The sequence below is a fragment of the Taeniopygia guttata genome, chromosome 24 (assembly GCF_048771995.1).
Source record: "Taeniopygia guttata chromosome 24, bTaeGut7.mat, whole genome shotgun sequence".
Lineage (NCBI taxonomy): Eukaryota > Metazoa > Chordata > Aves > Passeriformes > Estrildidae > Taeniopygia > Taeniopygia guttata.
Window position 1 is genome coordinate 3,636,600 of NC_133049.1, and position 17,477 is coordinate 3,654,076.

General features: G+C 49.1%; 1 protein-coding gene across 1 annotated transcript in view; it reads left to right on the top strand.

Annotated features, from left to right (window-relative positions):
* Positions 1 to 17,217, top strand: part of JAM3 (junctional adhesion molecule 3) — a 31,985-nt gene extending 14,768 nt beyond the window's left edge. The window contains exons 2-9 of the mRNA XM_030290772.4: positions 9,446 to 9,511; positions 10,250 to 10,363; positions 11,195 to 11,347; positions 11,849 to 12,051; positions 12,308 to 12,407; positions 12,719 to 12,848; positions 14,126 to 14,180; positions 14,796 to 17,217. Of these exons, the coding sequence (XP_030146632.4) occupies positions 9,446 to 9,511; positions 10,250 to 10,363; positions 11,195 to 11,347; positions 11,849 to 12,051; positions 12,308 to 12,407; positions 12,719 to 12,848; positions 14,126 to 14,180; positions 14,796 to 14,831 (857 nt within the window). The 3' untranslated portion in view covers positions 14,832 to 17,217. The remainder of the gene's footprint in view (positions 1 to 9,445; positions 9,512 to 10,249; positions 10,364 to 11,194; positions 11,348 to 11,848; positions 12,052 to 12,307; positions 12,408 to 12,718; positions 12,849 to 14,125; positions 14,181 to 14,795) is intronic.
* The last annotated feature ends 260 nt before the right edge of the window (positions 17,218 to 17,477 follow it).

A 17,477-nucleotide genomic window follows, 5' to 3' on the forward strand; every position in this document is an offset into this window, starting at 1 on the left:
GCCTGGAGGAGGCCAGGCCCAGCTCTCCCGCCTGGAATGACGGCAGTGGGATCCCTGTGAGCTTTTGGTGTGCTCACAGGCAGCTGGGGATGTTCCCTGGCTGCCTGCAGCAGGCTCCTGCAGCGTTCATTTTTGCGCGACAATCGCCGTTCGTACCCGGGGCTAGGATTATACGCACGCGGGGAAAAAGAAAAAGGCAAAAATTACACTGTAAAATTGGAGGAAATGTTCTTAAAATGAGAGCTGCTTTCAGTCTTGTCATAAATGATTTCTCTGTGTGCTTGCTCACGCCCTCTCCTGTTCCCTTCTCCAGCCTACTCCCGGCTCTTGGCTCGGATGACTGCTGCTCTCTTCCCAACTCCCATTTTCCACAGGAAGATGACATGGTTGGTCTTCAATAAGCAAAACCTCGGATCCCTGTTTTGCTGGTCAAGCTCTAGGCTGGAGGAGGAGGGAGGATCAGGAGATTAGAGTCACAGACAGAGGAATAGAGGATTATAGGCTAAACCCCTGCAAGTCTCTGTATTGATGGTTGGGACACAGCCAGACACTAAGGAGCACTGCAAAGCCTGCTGCTGATAGCATATCCGCTTATTTCCTGTCTTTGCATGGCAGGCAGCTTCTGAGATGTGTGTCCTCATCAAAAGCCAGGGTCAGGCAGGTACCGAGCGTCCCGGCTCCCAGGGAAGTCAAATACCTGCTGAGATCAAGTCTGTGCCTCGGCTGGCGCTCAGCCTGGAAAACGTCACCGTGGCTTCTGAGCTTCTCAGCAATCCTTGAGTCAAATTCCCACACGAGCCAAAAATAAAGGAACTTGCCCCTTTTCCCGTTGCAGTTCATTCCCTCTCCCTGACACTGGCCATAGATCCCTGTCACATCTCACTGACCCCTCTCTGTGCTGGATTTCATCCCTCAGCAGCTGTCTGCTGCCAGGAGAGTCCTGCTGGGAGGTGGGGAAGGACAACAGGAACACCATTGCCCCTGGCGTTTGTGGTAGTTATCTGCTGGTTCCCTCCCACTTTGCACTAATTTGGTACCAGCATCTGCCACTTTGGGGAGGAAGGGGACTTGCTGAAGTGAGAAATAACGTAGGATGTGCCTGCATGGCAGCTCCTAGGGCTGGCTGAGGAAACAATGGAAGGCAAGTGGGAATAGGCAGGAAGGGTTGGTTTCAAATCTGCCCTGTGCAGAGTTCCCACTGCTCTCCAGCGCTCACCGTCTCTGTTCCTGGGATTTGCTGCTGCAAGGCTTTCTCATCTGGTAAACAGGTCACAGAGTGGCATATCCACTGCTGCCTGAGATAGCGTGTGCCTTGGCTCTTCCTGTGATTTCCATTCCTCATTTTTTTCCTCCAGTGAACTGGAACTGTACATCCGTACTGAGTTAAGGGGACGCTGAATGTGGAGGGACTGAGGCTCAGCAGAGAAATGTACAGCACTTGGGCAGATGGAAATGATGGGGGGAAGCAGTGCACAGGAGACCCTCAGCTTCCTCGGGGTTCCAGGGGCCTGGCCAGCTCCATCCCTGGGGTTTTCATGCCCTAAACAGAGGTGGGGATGAGCTGCCCTCCTGACATCCCCTCATGTCCCAGTTTTTGCACTGATTTCTCTGGTGTTGGCTATGAGCCAGCCCAGTTTGAAGGTGTAATTAGGCTGCCCATTTGTTAACGAAAGTGGCAAGACCAGCACCGAGCACATCCTGGCTGGTTTGATGCATTCCTGGCCAAGTGATCTGGGATTTCTCCTCTGTTGTTTTGCCAAAACCTTGGTGCAGCTGTTAGAAGAAGCTGTCCTGCCTCAGAACCACACAGCAAGGCCACCTGCTCCCGTTTTTCCCTCCTGGAGACACAGCCTAACGCTGGAAGCCCAAAGCATCTCTGAGGGCTTGACCCCAGAGTCATGGAGCAAAGCAAAGAAGTGGTCTGGGCAGGACTCAATCCCCTGGCAGAAGCTCCATGCCCTATTTCCTGTTGCTCACACAAGGGAAATAAGACTTTCAGGATTGTTGGGAAGGAAGAAGCAATTCAGGTATGCAGGGAATAGCAATAACAGCATTCCTGTTCATGTTGCCTTTCTGTTCTCCTTCCCCTTCCCTTCATCCCTGATTTTGAGGGGCAAATTCCGGCTCTTTCCATCTTCTTTCTGAGCTGAAGTTGGCCTGAAGCATATTCCAGAAAGAGATGCAATCTGACATGCTGGAAGCTCTCGGGCCCTTGCTGATGCCATCCTAATCTCTTTTAAGTATTGGGTATTAGTCATCCACACAAATATTGCTTCTTCCCGGCTCGCACGTACAGTCAGTCCTCTCCAGGAGAACAGCCAGGACCCAGGGGATGAGCTTGGGAAAACAGGAGAGCTAGGCCTGGATTAAGATGTTGGGCAAGGTTTGTACAGCCATATCTGCGGGGTATTAGATGTAGTAAAATGTCTATCTCCTCCTCGATGGCAGCAGTGTGAGGGTCCCTTTGTGGGGCTGGTACCTCCAGCCAGCTCTGCTGGGACAGAGGAAACCCCTTTTTAATAAAATGGGGTGATTTTTGTGAAGGTGCTGATCTGCAGGACCTGAACATCTCATTTCTGGCCACGCTGCAATGCCACAGCAAGCAAAGGTTGTGAAACTCTGAGCTGCAGGAGCCCTGATCAGATGGTGGCTGAGACAGTCTGCCTGCAGCTGCACCTGAGTGTGATGAAACCAGGCTGGGGGAAACCATCAGAAAGCTCTGTGTGGTCTTCCCAGGCAACACCTATGCTTCCCTGCCTGCCTGGGAGACGGGAGGAATTTTTGGCTGCAGAAGGAGCTGCTTTGCAGGGAGGCTTTTGACCTAAGAGGGTTCCATTTCTCCTTGAGAGCGACCTGTTCCACTCCTCAGGGTGGGTCTGCTTTGCTGTCTGGTTAGGAGGTAGAACAGTAAATCCTCCGGTCCAAAATTAAAAAAAAAGAAAAACAAAGAAGAAAAGAATGAGGAGGAAAGAAAAAACTAAAACAAAAGATAAAGAAAAGGAAGAAAAAAGCCTGTGTGTGTGTGTGGCCTGGGTGCTAATGAGCCCTCTCTGCAGCAAATGCAGTCAGGTCTTTAAGGTCCCGGTTTAAGTCAGGAGATTTAAATCAGGAGATTTAAACAGGTTAAGATTTCGTTCCAGAACTGCATGTACCCTGTTTGAAGTCAGGCATCTCCTCACCTTCTGTACTGGTGAGCATGAAGAAAGTGAATTAAGGGCAAAATCCCAAGTTCTTACACCTCCAGACGAATGCAAACACCCGGTGGTGTTCCACACAGCTCCATCCTGTGAGGTCCTGCTGCTGCTGGGACCATCAGAGACCCCCTCACCATCAGCATTTCACAAAAGAGTGCCACGAGTGAGCTCCTCAAGAGAGAAGAGCAAAGCGCAGAGCCAGCTGGATGCCAAGGCTGCTCTGTAAGGCTGCATTTGCCTTCTCTGGGTTCATTCTGCCTCATGCTCCCTGCCCAGGCGGGCACATCTCTGTTGGGAGGTGTCTGTCGGAGAGCTGGCACCCTTTTAGCTGAGCAGTAAAAGCCATGCATCTTAAAATAAGTCATGCTGGTTTCTGATGGCTGGTAAAAATAAAGCCTTACTCGCACAAGCAGCTCTATCAGCACAGAGGATTTACGAGTGAGTGGGTTTTTTCCAGGGTGGGCTGGCCACAGTCTGGTGATGGCCTTTTTATAACCGTTATCAGCTCCCACACAGACCAGGTCCATCTGTTACTTAATTTGAGCGGAGACACTCCTAAGCTTTTGTTCACTAATCTCCCGCTGCATGGACATTGTTCTCCAGCAGGGCAGCCCAGCCCGGAGTCAAGGCTGAGCTCAGGGAGGTGCCGTGGAAAAATGGAATAAAAAAAGGCGCGGGTCACTGGGCAAACATGGCCCATCCACCTGCCCGCTCCTGGGGCTTTCAGCCTGGCACTTTTGGGCCAGAGCAAACATAGCACCAGCTCCTTGGGCTGGAGGATAGGACTGGCAGTTAAGACTGAGTGCTACAAATTATTCACCCTTTATAAATCCAGTCTTTATCTGTCACAAGTAGTGTTGCTGTTCCTTAAGTTCCACACAAAGACATTGGGACAAAGAAAGCCCAAAAATCTTCACCAATGAGACCCTCTGGTGTCTCATTCCTGTGCCACGCTGTGTTTGTCCTGCACCACCTGGCACAAGTCTGATTGTGGAATTGCAAGGACGTGCTGGGAATAGAGCAGAGGGGGCACAAAGAGCCTGCAGCATCAGGAGACAAAAGGATGGATATTTCCAGGCAGATGGTCAGATGCTGCTGAAAGGGCTTATGGTGATTTCCTCAAAACAAGCTGAGGGCAGGAGCACAGCCTCCCCTTTCCTTGTTTCACCCAGTCCAGCTCTGCGTGGCTTCCTCTGCTCTTCCTCTGGAGGCTTCCCATGCATTTCCCCATCATCTTCCTCCCTGAGGCACACACACCCTTGAGAGGCAGGATGGATGGATGATGGATGGATGGATGGATGGATGGATGGATGGATGGATGGATGGATGATGGATGGATGGATGATGGATGGATGGATGGATGGATGGATGATGGATGGATGGATGGATGGATGGATGGATGGATGGATGGATGGATGGATGATGGATGGATGGATGGATAGATGATGGTTGGATGGATGGATGGATGGATGGATGATGGATAGATGACTGATGGATGGATGGATGGATGATGGATGGATGACAGATGGATGGATGGATGATGGATGGATGAGGGATGGATGGATGGATGGATGGATGGATGGATGGATGGATGGATGGATGGATGAGGGATGGATGGATGGATGATGGATGGATGGATGGATGGATGGATGGATGGATGGATGGATGATGGATGGATGGATGATGGATGGATGATGGATGGATGGATGATGGATGGATGATGGATGGATGATGGATGGATGAATGAGGGATGGATGAGGGATGGATGGATGATGGATGGATGGATGATGGATGGATGGATGGATGGATGGATGGATGGATGGATGGATGGATGGATGGATGGATGGATGGATGATGGATGGATGATGGATGATGGATGGATGATGGATGATGGATGGATGAATGAGGGATGGATGAGGGATGGATGGATGATGGATGGATGGATGATGGATGGATGGATGGATGATGGATGATGGATGGATGAATGAGGGATGGATGAGGGATGGATGGATGATGGATGGATGGATGATGGATGGATGGATGGATGGATGGATGGATGGATGGATGGATGGATGGATGAGAGATGGATGGATGGATGCTCCAGGGACACCTCCAGATGAGCAGCCCTGAGGCTGCTGACATGCAGAGGGTTCAGGTAACATGTTTTAACACCCCACAACACATCTCTCACTCCTGCTGCACCAAGTAACCACCCAGAAAGCAGAGGTGCCTAACAAAGTGTGTGGTTTATTGTAGTGTTCCCACACGGCTCAGGCACGCTTTGAATTGCAAATCCAGCAAGGGCTTAGGGATGATGGACACCTTGAGCAAGGAATATTTTTGTTGCTTTGGTGGGCAGGTGTTTAAATGCAGCTGCGTGGTTTTGTACTGCCTGTGCCTGACAGTGCATTAACTAAAATTACTGTATCATCTAGCATCGAGCGAGGCTGCAGCACAGGATGCTGACAGCAACTTCTCCCAAACTCTCTCCTGGTCATCTTCTCACTTTCCCTATAACACAATACCTCACCTCCTCTTCAAATTTCTGCCTAGAGCTTTCAAGCAGACATTGGGATGGAAGGAGATGGAAGGTCAGGCTTAGCTTTGAACAGTTGAAAGGAGATTTAATGCACAGAGTCGCCTATAAAACTGCTTTTTTTTCTTCAGTATAGCATTTTAAAGTGATTCAGATACCATGAGTCACAGTAACAAGCATGGGCTGGATCTCTTTAGCTGCAAAAAAAAATAAAAGTGCCATAAGAATATGCTATAGACTTCAGTGCCTTGTCCTGGATTCTATTTTGGAGAACTGATGACATTTGGGATTCAGCCGTATGTCTGGCTGAATTTGCAGCACATACAGAGCTGGTGGGTATTCAGGGGGGTTAGAACATACAGATCTGGTAGGATTTGGGATTTTGCAGCCTATGGAGATCTGGTAGGAACTGGGAGATGCAGCACATATGGATCTGGTGGGAATTCAGGGATGTGGAACATACGGCTGTGGTGGGTGCCTGTGCTGTGGCACACATGGAGAGGGAATGCAATTCCAGCTGTTCTCCAAACCCCGGGCGCTGGGGCCTTTGAAGTGAGATTTACATAACACAAACCCTTTGCTGCTCATTTGTGCTGGGCTGGAAGGAGCCTAAAGGAACACCTTTCAGAAGATTATTAAGCACTAATGATGATTTAACACAAAACAAAACAAAGAAACAACCCGTGCCAGCAGAGCAAGGTTCTAGAAGGGCATTCCTCTCTTGCTGTACAGTCTGTATGGTCACTTCAGGTTTTTGTTTTGCTTTGCTGTCACCTTCTTTTAATTTAGAATGTACTACTTGCAGTATTCTGCCACACAGAGAGGAATAAATCTGCCTTAGCAGTGATTTAAGCAGCCACATTGATCTCTGCCCACGGTCAATACATGTAATAATGTCAGAACCTCTCACACAGTCTCCAAGGACTCAGCTTCTGTCTAAAATTTGTTGTCATCCTGCTTTGTGCCTGAGGGACAGACCTGAATCTCTTGTGTTTAGTGGGTGAGAAAAAGGCTGCTGTGAGCAGTTTGTGCGAAATGAGATGGGGCTGGAGTCTGGCAGAGTCCTGCTGCCCTGAGTGAATATTTCTAGAGCCAGAACTCCCTCAGAGCTACACAACTCTGTGGTTCTGTTGTCCCCACCTTCAGCTGAACTGATATTCTAACTGGAACAGATGTAGGACTGTTGCCACATCTGTTTAATGGGACAGCATTTTCAGCAAAAGACATTGTGCAAGCAAGAATCTGTAACAAAACTAAAACTGGTCCAGAGCAGGAGGCCAGCCAGCATCCCCTCAGACCAGCTGAGTGCTCAGGCCTGGGCTCTCAGTTAAATTCTTGGTTTCAGAAGCAGCAATCTCACAGCAGAGGCACTCACACGCTGCGTTTCACTGTTGCTGGAAACATGTCCAAAGGTTCCAGAAGGATTTTCCCAAAATTATGCCTTGCCTTCGGGGGATTAGCAGCTTCCCATGCTCGGGGGCTTTGCTGGGATCTGTTCACGCTCCCGAAGGTGGGAGCACCTGGAGCATCAAGGGATTTTATGCAAGAGCATGTAGTGACAGGACAAGGGGGAATGGATTGCAGCTGACAGAACAGATTGGATATTAGGATAAATCCCTGGCTGGGGGGGCAGGCAGGCCCTGGCACAGGGTGCCCAGAGGAGCTGGGGCTGCCCCTGCATCCCTGGCCAGGCTGGAGCAACCTGGGACAGGTGAAGGTGTCCCTGCCCATGGCAGAAGTGGGACTGGAGGGTCTTTAAGGTCCCTTCTAACCCAAATCAATCCATGATTCCCTGATGAACAGAGGGAAGGGAAGCATTGGCATCACCTGGCACAATTCCCTGTTTTCAGGGTGTAGGTCAGGAAGCAGCAGCTCTCATGAAAATAGACTCTGCTTCAAACCAGACTTGCAGAAATTACTGCTTAGACCAGCTCCTGCCTGGAGAGAACCAAAGTCCAGAGCTCAATATTGGATTTCTCCCAAATTCTGCATGACTGTCTCCAGTACGGAAGAGGGAAGGATGGAAAAGTCCTGCTAGGAGCAGTTTTGGCTGGGCCAGCTATTAGTCAGCATCAGCTGGTGGCTTTTGTGTGAGAAACAACGATTTTGGACACAAAGGCAGCTTTCTAAACCCTGCCAAACTCCAGCTCTCCCTGGTGCTCTTTGGGGTACCTGCACTGGGGCTCCCAGGAAAGTGTCAGCATTTAACAAATGAGGGGTAGGAACCAGCAGGGAACATTTCAGCATTGCTGGAAGGTTTTTAGGTGTTGAAGGCCCTCAAGCTTTCAGTGGGAGTGACTTTGCAGCTCAGGCTGCTGCCTTGCCACTCCACCAGAGGGATGTTGTCCCCGCACTGTCAGTCTCTCCCCAAAAGCTTTCCCCCCATGAATGCCAGCACAGGAATTTCCAGCTGTGTCATGATGCTGGAGATCATTTCTTTCTCCACATCTCCCTTCAGCTGCTTTTTTTTGCTTTCTATCCATGTTTGTTATGGCTTTTTACTCTTAACCTTCAGCCACATCTCATGTCCCTGAGGCAGTGTTTTCCATCATTTTTAAGCTGCTGTTTGATCAATGCCCAGTGAGCTCAGTGGGCATCTCCTTTAGATTCCCACAAACTTCTGATGGGGTTTGTCACAGCAGAGCTGCTCATGGCAGGCCCCTGCAGCTGATGATTTTGGCACTGATTGTAGCATGGAACCTCCTCCTGGAAGGGCTTTGGAGCAGCCTGGTTTGGTGACACCAGAACCAGAACAGCCAGCTCCAGAATATCCTGTCTGCTTCACTCCCCTCTCCCAGGGAATTCCCTGCTTGTTCCCCTCTCCCAGGGAATCCCCTGCTTGTTTCCCTCTCCCAGGGAATTCCTGCTTGTTCCCCTCTCCCAGGGAATTCCCTGCTTGTTCCCCTCTCCCAGGGAATTCCCTGCTTGTTCCCCTCTCCCTCTGGAGAGCTGTTGGTGAATTGGGCATCCAGCAGAGCGTGACTGCTGTTGGTGCCTGCTCTGGTGGAGTGCACAGCAGAAGCAACACACAAGGCAGATTTTTCAAGCTAAAGTAACATGCAAAAGAGGGAAGGTGACTGGATTAATTGGGAACACTTTGGTGCTCAGAGCAGGAAGGGAACAAACAGGTTTGTGTTGTAAGGAGCCTCACAGCGTTGCAGGGCTGAGCTTTCTCCCCAGTGTGGGTCTGGCTGGGGCTCTACCCAAAGAGCTGAGCTGTTTTCTCCTGAATCACAGGGATTTAGTGCCTCACATTTTACATTACCACACTTGCAGTACTTGCCAATGCAATCAGCATTTGTTAGAGGCCAGGCCCGGCCCATTCCATCTCCCAGGAACTGACCAGATCCCTGGAGATCGGTCTGCTTCCTGTCTTCTGACCCTCAAGTTAATTTTCAAAATAAAACTTTCACTCCTGCATTAGCACAGTTCCTTTCCCATCTAACTGAGCACAAGGAAATGGCTTGTGCTGGCACTGCCTTTGTGCCATTATGTTAATCCTCCTCTTTAATTGCTACTTCTAACAATTACATTTTCCTGTATTTACACCACAGCTCCTAAATAAACTCCGTGCTGCTGGTAGGCAGGAAGAGGTTTTGTCTGGGGAAGTCAGTCCTCGGAGCTGGCCAGGATGATTTCTCAGCAGGCAGCCTCTTCCTAGCTGGGTGACTTATGAGCTGTGCTATTTCTTATTACCTTCTGTTTGTTTTTCCAGGCTGCAGACTCCTGGCTGTGGAGCTGACATCCAGCAACACCAGGCCCGTGGTGAAGGAATTCCAAAGTGAGTGCTGCCTGTGCTGCATCAGGCCAAACAACAGAGGGAAATTTGCCTTGTTGGTCGCCGGTTCCTTAGGACTACAAGAGCATGGGATTCAGAGAAGTGCCTGAGAATGTGTCTGCATCTCCTGTTTTAAATGCTTTATTGAGGTCCTCTGCAAGCCACTGGCATTGCAAAGTCTCTGCCTAAGTGCTTTTTTGAACTGGGTCCCAAAAGAAGCAAAATAATGCAATTAATACACAGAGAGAGAAATTTATATTTTCTCTTGGCCCTCCTACAGCTGTGCCCTGGGGCACTGGGAAGGCTCCTTCACCCTGCTGGTGGGGTGAAGTGCCAGCTGCAAAGGGGACAGGGTTTGCTGGGTTTATCCCCAGGAGTTGCTGCCCCAGCCCATCCCCAGGGAGATGCTGCATCCCTGACTCACGGTGTGGCCCTTCCCCACAGCAGGACAGGGTGGTGGGCTCACTCTTACTAAAGGGTTTGTTTGCCCAGCCTGCAGAGAACAGGGTGTTCATTTCTCTCCATAGCTGCTATCTGTTGGACTATTATTTTTGCTGGCCAAAATCCATCTTCCAATAGCTCCTGGAGCCCAGCAGCGTTTCTGTTTGTGAGGCAGATGAAAGAGAAAGCTCTGCTTTGTGGGCAGCATCTCCTAATAAAACATGGAGTGAGAGTGCTCAAAGCAGAGCAAAAACACAGCTGCTTCCTATTAATCTGGATTGCCTCCATTTCTCCTGCTAGGTGTTGAGCTGTCCTGCATCATTAAATCCACGGTGACACCAGATCCCAGGATTGAGTGGAAGAAAATCCGCGATGGAGAAACCTCTTACGTGTTTTTTGGCAACAAAATGCAGGGTATGAAGGTTCCTTGTTCTCAGATTTCCAAAACAGCTTTTCAAACAGATTTCAGAAAGAGCACAATGGGGAACAAACAAGCCTGTGAAAGGCAGGAGCTCTGGCTGGCTGCTTTCTTCTGGAACAGAGCTCAGCAGCTGAAGTGCAGGATGGAGAGGAGCAGGATGTTTTTTCTCCCTGCCTCATTACTGACAGGTCACAGTAGGGCACCACAGGCAGCTGGAGTGAGATCCTGCCTGGGAGGTATTTTTTGGGTAAGAAAAGAATGATGCAGCTTCCCTTCTGTGGGTCCCATGGTCACTGGGTGTCTGAGCTCTCAGGACCAGGCACTGACCTGTCCAGCCTTTCCACAGAACATCTGAGGGTTCCCCCTCACCTCAGCAGGGATCTGTGTGTCCAGCTGCAGTGCTCTCTGCCCAGGCTACACAGGGATTTGCAGCATCCTGGGAGCATTAGAAGCAGCCTGTCTGGCTTGATAGGAGAACTCCAGTGCCAGGAGGGCTTGACTCCATCTGGAATTACTCCAGCACTTCAGATGGGACCAAGAGCCACATCCAAATGAATCTTCCAAAGGAGGCAAGGCCTGAGGCTGTCTTGGAAGTTCGATTTTGCCACAGTTTTTGAGGTTTGGAGTGATGCTTTCCAGTTCATCCTCTTCCATGGTTGGCAGCTTTGGTTTCCTTTGGGGTTTTCAAGCATCGAGTTCCTTTGACTCTGGAGAAGAGTCTGGGATCAACCACTTAATTTATACACCCCAAACGAGTCTGGTTTTTAGTCTTGAGTCATTAGCCTTGACTCCCCTGCTGTTTCCCTGTCTTTGCTGTGTGCCAGGAGACTTTGCAACTCGGGCTGAGATCCTGAGCAGGACGTCCCTGGTGATTAAGAACACCACGAGGATGGACACGGCCACGTACCGCTGCGAGGTGGCCGCGCCCTCCGACACCAAAACCATCGACGAGATCAACATCCAGCTTACAGTCCAAGGTACCAAACCCACAACTGATGCTTCTCCCCTCTCAGCCCCTAAATTATCAGGCTAGCCCAGAGATCCGAGGCTTTGAGGTGAGGAATATCAGGAGATGGCAAAGATTTGCAAAAGAGGCTCTTACCCCAATATATGTTGATGCAGCTCTCTTTATTCTGTGATGTCCAAGGGAAAGAGCTGGGCAAAGAGAACAAACAGGAAATGTCAGGGGTTTATCCAGGCTTTGGACAGGGAGGGCTTCTTGGCAGGAAGGAGGGGTCCAGGGTTATCTGATCAGAGTCACAGGGGTCCTAGGGAATGGGGAAGAAGCACGTCCTGAGCACAGTGTAACATGCAGCCTCTGCAACGGGTACAGAAAGGCTCTGGGGATCTCCAAGCAGCACCACGCTAGGGGTGTAAAACCAGCTGGGGATAATGGAAAGTTTGGATGGTTTTGCCGAGGAAAGCAGAGAATTCAGAAATCATTTAGTGCCACTCACCTGGTTTGTGTCTTCCCGCAGTGAAACCCATGACTCCCAGATGCTCTGTGCCTAAAGCTGTCCCTGTTGGCAAGTCAGCCTCTCTTCACTGCCACGAGAACGAGGGTTTCCCCAAGTCCACCTACAGCTGGTACCGCAACAGCGAACCTCTGCCAGCCGACAGCAAATCCAGCACCAAGCCCCACAACTCCTCCTACAGCCTGAACCCCGCCACAGGCACTCTGGTAATGCCCTGACACGTCTGATCAAGGCTTGTTTGGCTGCACAGGTTATCTCTAAGGCTGCTTGTAAATTCACAAAAACATTGCCTGGCTTTCCAGGAAGGAATAATTTGAAGAGGGCGAGGTGTGCCAGGGTCTGGGTGAGTTGGGAGGGGGAAGATTGATGGAAGAAGATCTTTGCAGAGATGCATTTTTATACCCTCACAGTGCCTTGTTTCTCATGTCACATCCCTTCCCTTTGTCCCTTTTCCCTCCCCAGGTTTTCCATGCAGTGCACAAAGGTGACACAGGTCATTATTACTGCATAGCAACAAACGAGGCTGGCTTTGCCAAGTGTGAGGAGCAGGAGATGGAAGTCTGTGAGTCTCCATACTTATGGTTGATTTATCACCATAAATAAATTGCCATCACCATCAGGAACGAGGGGGGGACATCCTACAGCATTAAGTCTTCCCTGCTTTCTCATAGCCCCAAACATAAGGAGATAAAAATAATCTGGAAACGCAAGGAAACGTCAGATTGTGAACAGATTTAATCTTGAAGTCAGGGACTCACTAGTTCCCTATGAACTATTGCTAAAAGACTTGAGAGATGGCATTTTAGTGTGTGTGAAGTGGAATATTGCTGCTGCCCTGAAGAAACACTGTGTGCTGGTGTCTCTCTTTGGCAGATGACCTCAATATTGGTGGGATAATCGGGGGAGTCCTGGTGGTCCTTGCAGTCCTGGTGCTCATCACTCTTGGGATCTGCTGTGCCTACAGAAGGGGATACTTTGCAAATGGCAAAGAGAGCGGGGAAAGGTAAGCTGGGCTTCTTGGACAAGTCTCTGCACCCTCAGGTAGCATGGAGGAGTCTGAAGGCTGCCAAAAATCAGTGGCTAAAAGGAATTTCAGTGCCTAATTCCCCACCAAAGTCCACAGGCCAAGCCAGTTCCTGAGGCATCCGATGCCCTGCTGGAAAACCCTGCAGCATGCAGGTTTATTTCATGGAATCATCACAGAATCCCAGAGTGAACTGGGACCTTAAAAACCATCCACCTCCAATCCCTGCCATGGACAGGGACATTTTTCACTAGGCCAGGCTGCTCAGAGCTCCATCCAGCCTGCCCTTGGACACTTCCAGGAACGGTTGGCATTTTCCTAAGGGACAGTTGTGGTGTGGATGAGAGCTGTGCACTGATACCCTCATCCTTTGCACGGGAAAGGGGGTCCAGCACAATTAAATGCCTGCAGGTGTTTGTCCACCAGCTCCTGTGCTGTTGGCATAACGAGGGCCATGGTTTAATGATCTCAGCTCGCTGCCTAATTAGTCTGAAGCATCAGGACATGCATAGGGAATGGATGCAGCAGAGCAGGCTCTCTACAGAAAGTCTCAGTAGTTGTGAAAACCTAAATTTGGGATGAAAAACAGCCGTTCTGGAGCGCACATGAAAATGTTAAAAACAACAGCATTAGCATCAGAGACAAGCCTCGATGTCCTTACAGAGTCTGGAGAGGAGATAATATATGCAAAGCCAAGATTCTCACCAGATAGATTTGTTCTGTGCTAAATGTTGCTTTTCAGCACAAGTCCTGTCTTGTTTTTCTCATTGGTTTCGTTTGTTTTTCAGAAAAAGCTCTAAATATCCCATTTAAATGCAGCTGAGGGTTGGCATACACCGGACTTGACAGTCTTGTGTAAATCCTGAGTTCCTGTGGGATTGCAAACAAGTGGCGCTTCCTTATAACTAAGAAAAATGCTGAAGGCTTCTGGCAGTGAAGGATTAAAATGAACTTTATAATTGCCACAGGAAACGGAGCAGGAGGCACAGAAAGGCAGTGACAGGCACCAGAGCAGGAGAGCCCAGCAAAGAATCAGTTTATCTCTTAGGGAAACACACAGCAATCTTTTCGCCCTGTGCTGAAGGGGAATTTAGATAAAAATCCCAGTTTGTTTCTCTCATTTGAGAAACAAACTGGGTTTCTCTCTGCTTGCTTCTCCCTCAGCTCCTCCTCCTCATTTCCATCTTTCCAGCACGTCCCCTCCAAAATCCTGCAGTTTTCCCGTCCCAGAAATGAGATTTTTCCCTTTCTTTCAGCTACAAGACTCCAGCAAAACCTGATGGCGTTAACTATATCCGGACAGATGATGAGGTAACAACAAATGATTTGCATTTAGCGTCTCTGTCAGGAGAGGAAGAGGGTGGGCAGGGGACGAGGCGCTCCTGGGGCCCACAGACTTTGTGAGAGTGGGCTCACACCGAAGCAGGGCTGGGGAACAGAGGGAAAACAGAAGGGTGCAGGCTGAGTCATTTCCTCAGAAATGATGATCAGTTGGTGCTGCCTGGAGTGACTGATGCCAGGAGCTATCAGAGGCAGCTCTGCTCCGAGTTATCTCATGGCCTGACCCCCTCAGGATGAGTTTCATTGGATTAAACGGGCAGGACGTGATGCTTTTACGAGAGAATTTGTATTTTGGGATTGGAGTAGATCACTGAGCTTAAGACCAGAAAAAGCCTCTCCCATGAGCAGAGATACTGGTGAGGGAATGAGGAAGTCCCTGCCACGCCTTGGTGTGTGAGGAGGACAGGAGGAGCACCTGGCCAGTGGAACTGGTGCCTCCCCCTCCTTCCCAGTGGGAAATGGGAGCTGCCTGGGCAGAATCCTCATGGTTACACAGCTTGGATCCACCTTTTGGGGGCAGCAGGAACAGAGAGCTGCCTGGAAAGCTGCTGGATCCTTCCTACATCCCAAACTGTTCTGTTGCAGGGTGACTTCAGACACAAGTCTTCATTTGTCATCTAAGACGCCAAAAGGAAATTGCAAACCAGCAAAAGCAAGTGTGAAAATACCTCCTCCAGGAACTCAAAGCAGGAGCAAAAGATGAATTAAGTGCGCTTGGAAGAGTTTGGAACACACAAGAACTCGATAGCTAGCTATCTGTATATCTTTTTTTTCTTTGCCAAAGTTTAAAGTAACTCCTCACTGCCCAACTCGCGTCTCCCCTGCCTCCGGAGATACCAACAGGATCACCCAGACCTGTCCTCGGACCGAGGAGAGGTTTCAGTCCTTCCCAAGAGACTGGGCTGGGGAAGTTTGTGGAATTGCCTTCTCTTTGTGCTGCAGGGGCACAGCAGTAGGTAAACCTGCAGCAGACATGACCAGTAACGTGTTACTAGCAGACAAAACAAGGTGCTGATACAGCAGTGGATGGACTCCAAAGAGTGAGATTTGGGGGGGTTTCCTCCCAACAGCTCATTGCCCAGGCCTGGCTGGTGATTTTTCTGTGCTTGGCTCTGCTCAGGCGCACAGGTGACAGTGACACCACCACTAATGCCCTCAGCCCTGCTGTACCCGTGCCCAAACGCTGTGATTTAACAGGAGCCCAGGGCAGGGCTCTGCCTCTGCTCCTGCACGCAGGTAACCCCTCGCTCTAATCTGCACAAAGCAGCTCGGCTCTGCGTCTTTCCCTGGGGAAAGAGGCTTAGAGGGGAGGCAGACAACCAGTGCTAAGACATCCCTTTCAGGAAAATTAAAGCCAAATAATTTCCTGGGCTAAGATTGCCATAAAAGGTACTGAGAGATCCTCCAGCTTTTTTTACCTTCTCCGTTTATTTTGTAAAACCCCACCTTCTAAATTTTTTGCAAAGATCTATTTTGATTACTTCAGAAAAGGTAACATTTCTATTTAAAAGTGTAAATACGTGATGCCAGCAGTGTTTGAGTAACGGAGCTATTTTTTTACTGTTGAAGCTACAGGAGAGGAGCTCAAACGTTGTTATAGTGTGGCACTGTCACAGCATATCAGTATTAGTGCAAAGTGTAACAAAAAGCTGCAGGTGGAACAGCATCTCTTTCCTCTTCAGCCAGCTTCAGCCATTTCCTTGTCACAAGAGGTCTTACCAGACACAGAACAGAGTCACTCAGGGATAGTTTTTGTAAATTTATGGCAGGAGCTATCAACTTTTTTATATGAAAAAAAAAAAAAAAAACAACTTTTCTTGCCAGTGACCAACACTTTGTTTTTGTTGCTGCAAGAAATAGCCAGGGATGGCTTTTGGACTCGGTTCCAGAGAGGTGACAGAGTGACTTCAGTGTTTGCTGCCCCTCTGCAAGCTCCCTAAAGCACTAACACAGTGTGACAGCTACAGCAGCTTGGCAGGTTTAAACCACATGGCCAAGGCCACTGTTTCTGGGTTGGGAAAGCAAAAGCTCAACACAAAAGCACTTTTATAGTGTCAGTTGAAATTTTTTCTCTAGATGGTAAAGAAAAAAAAAAAAAAAGGAAAAAGCAAAACCAACCAAATTTGGTTCTCTTGGCTTTAGAGAGAATGATGGGGAACACATGTTTCACAAAATATCCATGTTGATAGCGTTGAACAGCATTGGGTGAGACCAGGCTGCAAGATGTGGATGCAACACTAGGACTGTGCTGTGGTTTAGGAAGTTTTTTAATGTAGCAGAATTTAGTGTTCTTGTATTTCCAATATGACTTGAGTTGTCTTAACTTTTCCTGTATACAGTATTTTGGATACCTGACAATTTGGACTGTCAGTGTTATTTTTTCGTGTTCTGCTTTACTCTGCTTTGTTTCCTAGAGCCCTCGCTGGACATGCCATTGCTGCATTAGTTGCACCCAAACAAAGCATTGCCACTTGTCCCTCTGCCAGGGGGAGCCAAGGCAGGGATGGGGCAGCCCCATCCAGGTGTTGTCTGTGTAACTCACACATCCCCACTGCTGTTCTGCAGCTTCTCCCTGATTTTCTTCTGACTGCCAGCTCTTCATCCGAGCCACCCAGTGCTGATTGCTGCCTCCAGTTGTTCTGACATTCCTCTGCACCCTCTGGGCATCCACTGCTCCTCCTCTGTGCTGCTTTTGGGGTACCTGCAAGAAAGGAGAGAGAGGAAAGGGTTGGACCAGGGGAGCTCAATCTGCGGTCCCACCAAAGGCAGCCTTCGTGTGACAAACCAGCAGAGCTAGGAATCCAAACTTCTTTCATTTTTTTTCCAATTCTAAAATGCACAGTGGCATCTCTAACGAGAGAAGGGGGAGATGATCCCCCACCACCCAGCTCGTGAGAGCTGAAGGATGGAATTCACTGTATTGTTGTGAATAATATTCAGGTTTGTACTAATGTATTACGTTTAACTTTGCCAAGAATGTTTTACATAAATACCAAGCTATAAAGCATTCTTGTAGGGGTTTTTGTTTGGGCTTGGTGGTGGTTTCCAAACAGCCAAATTATGGGAAGCTCCTGTTTTTGATTCAGTGAAATAAGGGAAAGTCTGTCCTGTCAGAGTACTCACAGTGGATGGAGGTGACGAAGTCCAGGGCTGTTTATCAGTTTATTCTTGGACATTTGTTCCTGGTTTTTCTCTAGAGAAGACAGCTTAAAACTCACAGGGCTCATCTCAGATACTGCTCGAGGACAAAACAAAAAGTAGGAAATA